General features: G+C 40.0%; 1 protein-coding gene across 1 annotated transcript; it reads left to right on the top strand.

Moving 5' to 3' along the window:
• The first annotated feature begins 872 nt into the window (after window positions 1-872).
• arl6ip5a (ADP-ribosylation factor-like 6 interacting protein 5a) lies at window positions 873-9,803 on the top strand. The gene is made up of 3 exons (XM_061874772.1): window positions 873-1,100; window positions 8,804-9,021; window positions 9,088-9,803. The coding sequence occupies exons 1-3, from the start codon at window positions 922-924 to the stop codon at window positions 9,261-9,263; spliced, it is 573 nt and encodes a 190-aa protein (XP_061730756.1). The 5' UTR covers window positions 873-921; the 3' UTR covers window positions 9,264-9,803.
• The last annotated feature ends 1,999 nt before the right edge of the window (window positions 9,804-11,802 follow it).

Raw genomic sequence — 11,802 nt, 5'->3', positions numbered from 1 at the left:
GACTTGATGGGGTCCCTGGGACCCCATGTTAAAAATCCCTAGCGCCAACACATCAGTCAACAGAGGAGAAAAAATGCTTTATTTAGATAAATATAAATAAATAAATTGGTTGTACCTGTATAGCGCTTTTCTACCTTCAAGGTACTCAAAGCGCTTTGACACTACTTCCACATTTACCCATTCACACACACATTCACACACTGATGGAGGGAGCTGCCATGCAAGGCGCTAACCAGCACCCATCAGGAGCAAGGGTGAAGTGTCTTGCTCAGGACACAACGGACGTGACGAGGTTGGTACTAGGTGGGATTTGAACCAGGGACCCTCGGGTGCTGGTTACGCCACGCCGTCCCTATATTATATATTATTATTTATATTAATATTAATATATTATTTATAAAGCAAGTTCGAGTATCATTGGCAAAATTTCACCTACTCCCGGCCTTGGCGTGCTGCCCGCCTTTGCACGCATATATGTGTCCTCTTTTTGGGATTTCAGAATATGGTCATTCAATTATATTACTGTGAAGCAAACCATGAATAATAAAACACGCCAAAACATGTGTCCTTTATCATAGCTACACGTATGACAAAACAATGCGTGAAAATCAATGGTATTTAGAGAGGTAAGATGATTTAAATGCGCTGACAGTTCATTGCTCATGCCAAATTAATTGCACTGACTGGAGCGGATCACCACTCCAAGATGGCGGCCCCGCATCTCGTCAGCGCCAGTAGGCTGTGGCGCTCGATCCCGCGTCTACTTTTGAGACGTCAATGTACAATGGCTGGCTGTGCACGTGACAACCGACCAATAGCAGGGCTCATACCAAAAGCACGCGACGCAAATAATCTCGCGAGATTTGGTCACATCTCTGCTGTCGCCTAACTGTCAACACAGCAAAGGAGTGGGGGGAAAAAATGGCTGGAGTGGAAGTGACACCGCTGAGAACATGGGACGACTTCTTCCCCGGGTGGGAAAGATTCGCCAAACCGGACGTGAAAGATATGGCAAGATGGAATAACAGAGTTGTCAGCAACTTGCTTTACTATCAAACTAATTATTTGGCCGTGGCTGTCGGAGTTTTTTTTATTGTCGGGTAAGTTGACTTGTGTTGACATCCGCGCTCCACTTTTTTTTTTAACTTCTGAAAAACACATATCTATGTCAATGTGGAAGATTAATTGTAACTAATTATACCGTTTGATATGTGGTAATTATTGCATTTGTGGTGGCAGCTGCTTATAAAACCCTTTTAACGTTTGCACACAGGAAGTACTCCTTTCGATATACTTTACCAGGGGGTCGGCAACCCAAAACGTTGAAAGAGTCATATTAGACCAAAAAAATACAACAAACGGGTCTGTATGGAGCCGAAAAAAATGTCAAGCCCTATATAACTCTTATAATGAAGGCAACACAATTGATAGTAATAATATAGACCAGGGGTGCCCACACTTTTTCTGCAGGCGAGCTACTTTTCAATTGACCAGCTCGAGGGGATCTACCTCATTTATATATATCATTTATATTTATTTATTTATGAAAGAGACATTTTTGTAAACAAGTTAAATGTGTTTAATGATAATACAAGCATGTGTAACACATATAGATGTCTTTCTTTCACAAAGACAAGAATATAAGTTGGTGTATTACCTGATTCTGATGACTTGCATTGATTGGAATCAGACAGTAATGATGATAACGCCCACATTTTCAAATGGAGGAGAAAAAAAGTTGTCCTTTCTGTACAATACCACATGAAAGTGGTTGGTTTTTGGCATCTAATTCATCCAGCTTCCATACACTTTACAAGAAAAACATTGGCGGCAAATTCCGTAGCTTGCTTGATTGACATTCACGGCACCCGAGGGTCTTGTGAGATGACGCTGGCTGCTGCCAGTTCATTATTATGAAAAAATGACAGAGAGGAAGGCGAGAAACACTTTTTATTTCAACAGACTTTCGCGCCGTCCCTTCCGTCAAAACTCTAAAGGCCGACTGCACATTTCCTATCTTCACAATAAAAGCCCTGCTTCATGCTGCCTGCGCTAACAAAATAAGAGTCTCGGAAAGCTGGCGTGCACAAGTTATGTGCACGCCAGCTTTCTGAGGGATCGCTTGTGCACGCCAGTTTTCCGAGACTCTGTATTTAGTTAGCGCAGGCAGCATGAAGCAGGGCTTTTATTGTGAAGATAGGAAATGTGCAGTCGGCCTTTAGAGTTTTGACGGAAGGTACGGCGCGAGAGTCTGTTGAAATAAAAATTGTTTCTCGCCTTCCTCTCGGTCATATTTTAATATTAATGATCTTGCAGCAGCCAGCGTCATCTCACAAGACCCTCCGGTACCGTGAATGTCATTTAAGTGACGTCTTGGTGAAGATTGATGATCACTCATTTTTAGGTCTATTTTTTTTAAAAGCCTGGCTCGAGATCGAGACTGACACACCCCCCGCGGTCGACTGGTAGCTCGCGATCGACGTAATGGGCACCCCTGATATAGACACTTTAGTGGTTGGGGCGGGGCGTGGTTAAGAGGGGAGGAGTATATAGCTAGAATTCACCAAGTCAAGTATTTCATATATATATGTATATATATATATATATATATATATATATATATATATATATATATATATATATATATATATATATATATATATATATACACATACACACAGTGGGGCAAAAAAGTATTTAGTCAGCCACAGATTGTGCAAGTTCTCCCACTTAAAATGATGACAGAGGTCTGTAATTTTCATCCTAGGTACACTTCAACTGTGAGAGACAGAATGTGAAAAAAAAATCCAGGAATACACATTTTAAGAATTTTAAATGTATTTGTAAATTATGGGGGAAAATAAGTATTCGGTCAACCATTCAAAGTTCTCAATGATGGAAGGAGGTTTTGGCTGAAAATCTTACGATACATGGCCTCATTCATTCTCTCCTTAACACAAATCAATCGTCTTGTCCCCTTAGCAGAAAAACAGCCCCAAAGCATTATGTTTCCACCCCCATGCTTCACAGTAGGTATGGTGTTCTTGGGATGCAACTCAGTATTCTTCTTCCTCCAAACACGACGAGTTGAGTTTATACCAAAATGGATACATGGATGATACGGCAGAGGATTGGGAGAATGTCATGTGGTCAGATGAAACCAAAATAGAACTTGTTGGTATAAACTCAACTTGTCGTGTTTGGAGGAAGAACAATACTGAGTTGCATCTTAAGAACACCATACCTACTGTGAAGCATGGGGGTGGAAACATAATGCTTTGGGGCTGCTTTTCTGCTAAGGGGACAGGACGATTGATCCGTGTTAAGGAAAGAATGAATGGGGCCATGTATCGTGAGATTTTGAGCCAAAACCTCCTTCCATCAGTGAGAGATTTAAATGGTTGACCGAATACTTATTTTCCACCATAATTTACAAATAAATTCTTTAAAAATTCCTACAATGTGAATTCCTGGATTTTTTTTCCACCACATTCTGTTTTTTCACAGTTGAAGTGTACCTATGATGAAAATTACAGACCTCTGTCATCATTTTAAGTGGGAGAACTTGCACAATCGGTGGCTGACTTAAATACATTTTTGCCCCACTGTATATATATTTTATTAGCCATCCATCCATTTCCTATCGCTTATTCTCTTTGGGGCCGCTGGGGCCTATCTCAGCTACAATCGGGCAGAAGGCGGTGTAGACCTTGGACAAGACGCCACCTCATCGCAGGGCCAACACAGATAGACAGACAACATTCACACTCACATTCACACACTAGGGCCAATTTAGTGTTGCCAATCAACCTATCCCCAGGTGCATGTCTTTGGAAGTGGGAGGAAGCCGGAGTACCCGGAGGGAACCCACGCATTCACGGAGAGAACATGCAAACTCCACACAGAAAGATCCCAAGCCCGGTATTGAACCCAGGACTACTCAGGACCTTCGTATTGTGAGGCAGACGCACTAACCCCTCTTCCACCGTGAGAAATACTTGAATTTCAGTGTTCATTTATTTACACATCTACACACACACACATAACACTCGTCTACTCATTGTTGAGCTAAGGGTTGAATTGTCTATCCTTGTTCTATTCTCTGTCACTATTTTTCTAACGATGCTGTGATGATGCATTGCTGTGTGGCACGCACAAAGGTGCTTTCATCAAATGCACTAAAGTCTGGAATCTTCCATCTTTCCCTAACATGGCCCAAAACCGGTCAATCTTTGCTTCCTGAGGAAGTTCTTCACTGCCAAGCAATTGGTAGTCCACTACTTCTTCCCGGAGGCTATCCAGGTCCAATCGCAGCTGCGGCTTGGAACTTACAAGCGTATTTCTTCATCTTACTCATCATCGGCGTTGCTATGGCTGTATACTCCTCGTTCTTCTGCACTCTCTAAAAGCCGTAGATGTTATTGTCACATATGCATGTACAGTAGATGGCAGTATTGTCCTCTTTAAGAGTGTCACAACATTGCTGTTTACGGCAGATAAACTGTTTTAGGGTAGACGAAAACGTGACTGCTGTTGTTGTGTGTTGTTACCGTGCTGGGAGGACGTTAATGAAACTGCCTAACAATAAACCCACATAAGAAACCAAGAACTTGCCCTCGATCATTCTACAGTTATAATGTAATTGGGCAGACACAATGTTTATATTGTGGGAGGGCGTACGTGAAAACAGGCTGTCGACACGTCACTCAGGTCAGCATGGAGCTGGAGGGGGCGTGGCCTCCAGCTCAGCCTTAATTTTTGGAGATTTTCGGGACAAAATTTGTCCCGGGAGGTATTCGGGAGAGGCGCTGAATTTCGGAAGTCTCCCGGAAAATCCGGGATGGTTGGCAAGTATGGTTTAAATCCATCCATCCATCCATTTTCTACCGCTTATTCCCTTTGGGATCGTGGGGGGCGCTGGTGCCTATCTCAGCTACAATTGGGCGGAAGGCGGGTACACCCTGGACAAGTCGCCACCTCATCGCAGGGCAGAAATATCTAAATTTAATATTTATTCTACACCTTTTTATAACATCTGAAAACATTAGTAAAACTTCTCAGAAGGTGAGATAACTCCTGGAAATGTCTGTCTTAGAATGGCCAAAGGTATAAAAGTGTGTGTCCAAGTTGAAGGAAACGGCGGGCTGTCTCCTTCTAATGGATTTAATACAATCTTTGCAAGGTGGGTAACATTTGCTGTGGTCTGGAACAACAAAAATGCAGCCAATATTACAAACAGATAATGTGTCATGGAACATGCAAATATAAATCATATACAAAGAAGATACAAGTAAAGGATATTAAATGAGCCAAATATACCTAAAAAAAAGGCATAGTGATGCAATATGTAGATATAGCTAAACTAAATAGCATGTTAGCACGAATTAGTTTGCAGTCATGCACTGACCAAATATGCCTGATTATCACTTCACACAAGTCAATCACATCCACAAAGCGCACCTTTGGTCATTCACGCACAGTCGGGCTGGGCAATATGGACGAAAAAGTATACCTCTATATTTTTACTTAAACTCGATATGTATCTTAAAATATTTTTGGGTGAAAGTATACATAGAAAAATATTAATTTTTGAGTGATGTTCAATGAAGTTGAAGTGAATGACAACTGTATGGTAAACAGTCAGTGGCACCTTTTTTTTAGCTTAGTTAGTCAAGATGGGTATTAACACTTCAATTATAATGTAATAATCACTTATTCTTCAATTTCGACTCTTTAAAATTCAAAATTAAACCGAAAAAAAGAAGAGAAAAACTAGCTAATTCGAAACTTTTTGAAAAAATTAACTGAATTTATTGAACATCATTAGTAACTTTTCCTGATTAAGATTAATTTTAGATTTTTGATGACATGTTTTAAATAGGTTAAAATCCAATCTGCATTTTGTTAGAATATATAACAAATTGGACCAAGCTATATTTCTAACAAAGACAAATTATTATTTCTTCTAGATTTTCCAGAACAAGATTTTTAAAAGAAATTCAAAATACCTTTAAATAAGATTTAAATTTGATTCTAAAGATTTTCTAGATTTGCCAGAATAATGTTTTAAAATTTTAATCAGAATAAGTTTGAAGAAAGATTTCACAAATATTCTTCGTTGAAAAAACAGAAGCTAAAATGAAGAATTAATTAAAATGTATTTATTATTCTTTACAATAAAAAATACTTGAACATTGATTTAAATTGCCAGGAAAGAAGAGGAAGGAATTTAAAAGGTAATGTGTTTAAAATTCCTAAAATCACTTTTAAGGTTGTATTTTTTCTCAAAAATTGTCTTACTGAAAGTTATAAGAAGCAAATTGAAAAAATAAATGAATTTATTTAAACAAGTGAAGACCAAGTCTTTAAAATATTTTTTGGATTTTCAAATTCTATGAGTTTTGTCTCTCTTAGAATTAAAAATGTCGAGTAAAGCGAGACCAGCTTGCTAGTAAATAAATACAATTTAAAAAAACAGAGGCAACTCACTGGTAAGTGCTGCTATTTGAGCTATTTTTAGAACAGGACAGCGGGCGACTCATCTGGTCCTTACGGGCTACCTGGTGCCCGCGGGCACCGTGTTGGTGACCCCTGACATAGATGAAACCATGATCTGCTCTCATCCAAATCAGTAAAGCAAACATAAAAATCCACCGTGTCAAAGTTTAAACCAAATACTGACAGAATATCCAATACTGGACTTTCACCTATGATTGATGGAAGGTAATGAAGCAGTCAGAGACACAGTAGTTTCTCTTCACAATACGAGCAACAATAAAATTTGTTGCCGACAATTCTATTTGTCAAAATGGCATTTTTGGGGGGATTTTTGTAAACAAACCTTAGTCAGGCCAATGTAGATCACCTTAGCTCACCCTTTAGAGCACAGCTGAAACTTCCTGGCACTAAACCTGCAAAAAAATAGCTTTTCTCCGGTTTCTTTATGGTTGCATTTTTACACTTTGCACTTTAATAAGCATTTATTGCCTTATCTGTGGGGCTTCACGGTGGCAGAGGGGTTAGTGCGTCTGCCTCACAATACGAAGTTCCTGCAGTCCTGGGTTCAAATCCAGGCTCGGGATCTTTCTGTGTGGAGTGTGCATGTTCTCCCCGTGAATGCGTGGGTTCCCTCCGGGTACTCCGGCTTCCTCCCACTTCCAAAGACATGCACCTGGGGATAGGTTGATTGGCAACACTAAAATTGGCCCTAGTGTGTGAATGTGAGTGTGAATGTTGTCTGTCTATCTGTGTTGGCCCTGCGATGAGGTGGCGACTTGTCCAGGGTGTACCCTGCCTTCCGCCCGATTGTAGCTGAGATAGGCGCCAGCGCCCCCCGCGACCCCGAAAGGGAATAAGCGGTAGAAAATGGATGGATGGATGCCTTATCTGTGCACCTAAGAACTTATTGTTGAGTGTTGAATGGGATTTTAGAATTATGTTTACATTTAGTGTTTTTTTATGGTTGTGTTAACATTTCTTTTCCTCTTTGCCTCGATAGCTGAGAGGTTTGATTGAAACTTTTATTAGTACAGTACATATTCCGTACAATTGACCACTAAATGGTAACACCCGAATAAGTTTTTCAACTTGTTGAAGTCGGGGTCCACGTAAATCAATTCATGGTAATTGATTTACCAGGATTATAATTAGTTACATTTAAATACAAATGTTTACCTTTTAATACAGTTTTCTCCTGGTCCCTATTTTTGATCGGTCATTAAAAAAAATATTTAAAACTCTCCCAGCCCTTCATAACACTAGTGCAAATTCACTGGAGTCCAAAGATGGTCAAACTTTGGTTTGCTGACATTATCCTCCAGCGTAGCAAGTCCACTGGCCATGTTATTGACTTGGAAAGTTAAATTCCAGATTAACACTCCTTAAGGTCGCCGACATGACCCTTGATGACATCACAGCTGCGGCATGCCAACAGTGGATTAGCCACAAAGAAAGTGTCTGGCGAGGAAGTATTATACTTAATTTAGGACAAAGATACATGCCAGAGGTTTCTTTTTCCCATTTAATAGGTTTTGTAGATCAGTAGAAGCATTTAAGTCTCACCTTAAAACTCATTTGTATACTCTAGCCTTTAAATAAACTCCCTTTTTAGACCAGTTGATCTGCCGTTTCTTTTCTTTTTCTCCTATGTCCCACTCTCCCTTGTGGAGGGGGTCCGGTCTAATCCGGTGGCCATGTACTGCTCGCCTGTGTATCGGCTGGGGACATCTCTGCGCTGCTGATCCGCCTCCGCTTGGGATGGTTTCCTGCTGGCTCCGCTGTGAACGGGACTCTCGCTGCTGTGTTGGATCCGCTTTGGACTGGACTCTTGCGACTGTGTTGGATCCATTATGGATTGAACTTTCACAGTATCATGTTAGACCCGCTCGACATCCATTGCTTTCCTCCTCTCCAAGGTTCTCATAGTCATCATTGTCACCGACGTCCCACTGGGTGTGAGTTTTCCTTGCCCTTATGTGGGCCTACCGAGGATGTCGTAGTGGTTTGTGCAGCCCTTTGCGACACTAGTGATTTAGGGCTATATAAGTAAACATTGATTGATTGATTGATTGAAATTGTTTTAATCTTTAAAAATTTGTGAACAAGTCTGTCTGTCTTTTGTTTTACACAGGACGTGGCTACGAGACATCAAATGACTGCAATTATGAGCGGTAGAAAATGGATGGATGTTTTGCTCATTGCATTGTAATGATTCACTTTCACCACGTGGCGGCGACAGCGACCACATTGGAATCTGCATTAAAAAAAAAACACATTCATGTTTTGCTGTTCTGGTGTACTGCAGGTTCCTGAACCCCCTGGGGATGTTCACCGCCATGGCTGTAGTATCAGGAGTCTTTCTGGGCTCCGTGTGGGCCGCGAAGAACAGAACCGTCGTCTCCAACTTCAAGAGGCGGAGCCCCGCGGCCTTTGTGCTGGCCGTCATGGTGGCTAGCTACGTTTTAATATCCTTACTCGGGAGCGTGATGGTGTTTATGACAGCAATCACATTACCTCTCAGCCGTAAGGTCCACACAATCCTATTAGACCTAGAAAGTCAACACTTTCATAACTCTCTCCTCTTTTCAGTGATATTGGCCCATTCCTCCTTTCGCCTCCGCAACATGAAAAACAAGCTGGAGAACAAGATTGAATGTGCCGGACTAAAAAGGTCACCTATGGGCATTTTGCTGGAGACTCTCGGTCAGCAAGAGGAGAACTTGCAAAAGTTTCAGTCTTTCCTGGAGGCCAAAATGAAGGAGTGACAAAGGAAAGGACAAGACAACACTCAAAGTTTCCCGAAGATCTTCAACCGTGCGTGTCTGAACCGTCTCAGCGAGTGTGTGCCTGGAGCGATGTCTTCCCTTGCGTTTAGGAGTGCAGCAGACATGTCAAACCCACAGGTATTGCACTCCGACAAGGCTACTACGCCCTAAGTCTTTTAATACTCTCTTGAAACACAACAACACTGGCAGAAACAAAAAAACTAGATAAAAGAGCACAAAACATGCAAATAAAAGGCTCGAAAGCAAGGGTCTTCAACATTTTCCAGGTCAAAGACAGCCAAACTGATAGAGAGACAGAGCAAGGACCTCTACTTATACTGCACATCTTGTTTGAAATCATGATTGTATTTTATATTAAACTGCCCCTAAAGGTTCCTTGTTCTTGAGTAATAACAATATTATGCTGTTAATCGCTAGCAACTACAACTTTAATCACGAGCACCTAGGGTTGTTCCGACAGCAATATATACCAAAATGTATTTCAATACTTTTCTAAATAAAGGGAACCACAAAAAATGGCATTATTGGCTTTTTTCAACAACAAATCTCAGGGTACATTAAACATATGTTTCTTATTGCAATCAAAGAACAAATTTGTCCTTAAATAAAATAGTGAACATACAAGACAACTTGTGTTTTGGTAGTAAGTAAGCAAACAAAGGCTTCTAATTAGTCTGCTGTCATATGCAGTAACATATTGTCTCATTCCCCATTCTATTACGGGACTCTCGCTGCTGTGTTGGATCCAATATGGATTGAACTTTCACAGTATCATGTTGGACCCGCTCGACATCCATTGCTCTCGTCCTCTCCAAGGTTCTCATAGTCATCATTGTCACCGACGTCCCACTGGGTGTGAGTTTTCCTTGCCCTTATGTGGGCCTACCGAGGATGTCGTAGTGGTTTATGTTGTGGTTTGTGCAGCCCTTTGAGACACTAGTGATTTAGGGCTATATAAGTAAACATTGATTGATTGATTGAGTGATATGATTTTTGAGTGACAAACTATACAAATTGAATATCAATCCACTTGTTTATGTACTGTTAATATCGGTCTATTAGGGTGTGGGAAAAAATCGATTCGAATTTTAATTGCGATTCTCACGTCGTGCGATTCAGAATAGATTCTCATTTTTTTTAAAATCGATTCTCATTTTAAAAAAAATCGATTGTTTTAAATTTGTATTTATTTTTTAATTATTTTTTTTAAACAATCCAACAAAACAATACACAACAATACCATAACAATGCAATCCAATTCCAAAACCAAACCTAACCCAGCAACACTCAGAACTGCAATAAACAGAGCAATTGAAAGGAGACACAAACACGACACAGAACAAACCAAAACTAGTGAAACAAAAATGAATATTATCAACAACAGTATCAATATTAGTTATAATTTCTGTATAGCAGTAATTAAAAAATCCCTCATTGACATTATCATTAGACATTTATAAAAAATAAAAAAAAAGAACAATAGTGTCACAGTGGCTTACACTTGCATCACATCTCATAAGCTTGACAACACACTGTGTCCAATATTTTCACCAAGATAAAATAAGTCATATTTTTGGTTTGTTTAATAGTTAAAATAAATTTATATTATTACAATCAGTTGATAAAACATTGTCCTTTACAATTATAAAAGCTTTTTACAAAAATCTACTATGCTTGCATGTTAGCAGACTGTGGCAATTCCTCCTGAAATCTTATGTATTGAATGAATAGAGAACCCTTTTAAATCGGGAAAAAATCGTTTTAGAATCAAGAATCGTGTTGAATTGAAAAAAAAAATTGATTTTGAATCGAATCGTGACCCCAAGAATCGATATTGAGTTGAATCGTGGGACACCCGAAGATTCGCAGCCCTGCACTTCTGTTCAAATGTAATAATCACTTATTCTTCTGTTGTTTGGATACTTTACATTAGTTTTGGATGATTTAGGTATCGATCCGATACCAAGTAGTTAGAGGATCCTACATTGGTCATATTCAAAGTCCTCATGTGTCCAGGGACATATTTCCTGAGTTTATAAACATACTATACATTTTTAAAAAAGGAAAAAAGATTTTGTGACGATAAAAAATATCGATATAATCATAGTAGTATTGACTAGATACTCTATTGTACTTGGTATCATTACAGTGGATGTCAGGTGTAGATCCACCCATGGCATTTCTTTACATTCAGGGTGCTTGCTTGCTGTTAGCGGTTAGCTATTGCATCCTCCTACGGTGTGTACGAATTAGAGATGCGCGGTTTGCGGTCTCATCCGCGGAGTTCGCGGATAAACCGCGGGTCGGGCGGGTGACATGACGAAAAAATAGATTTGAATTACATTCGGGCGGGTGGCCGTTGAATCCTTGTATCCTTTGCCATTCAAAGAGACATTTAAGACCCGCGTCACAAAGCGAAGAAGTCAACAGGAGACGCTAATATTCTCTAGAATGACTACCGGCAGTCACCCATATAATAAGTATTAGGGGGTGCTATGAAGTCATTGACTTTGTCGCC

Source organism: Nerophis ophidion, linkage group LG16, assembly GCF_033978795.1.
Source record: "Nerophis ophidion isolate RoL-2023_Sa linkage group LG16, RoL_Noph_v1.0, whole genome shotgun sequence".
Lineage (NCBI taxonomy): Eukaryota > Metazoa > Chordata > Actinopteri > Syngnathiformes > Syngnathidae > Nerophis > Nerophis ophidion.
This window is presented reverse-complemented; position numbering and strand designations above follow the sequence as displayed.

Bases quoted from the DNA above. Each gene is read 5' to 3' on its own strand.
- arl6ip5a (XM_061874772.1), top strand. From the start codon at position 922: ATGGCTGGAGTGGAAGTGACACCGCTGAGAACATGGGACGACTTCTTC. The intron at 1,101-8,803 runs GTAAGTTGACTT...GGTGTACTGCAG, and splicing joins GGAGTTTTTTTTATTGTCGG to GTTCCTGAACCCCCTGGGGA. The intron at 9,022-9,087 runs GTAAGGTCCACA...TCCTCTTTTCAG, and splicing joins AATCACATTACCTCTCAGCC to TGATATTGGCCCATTCCTCC.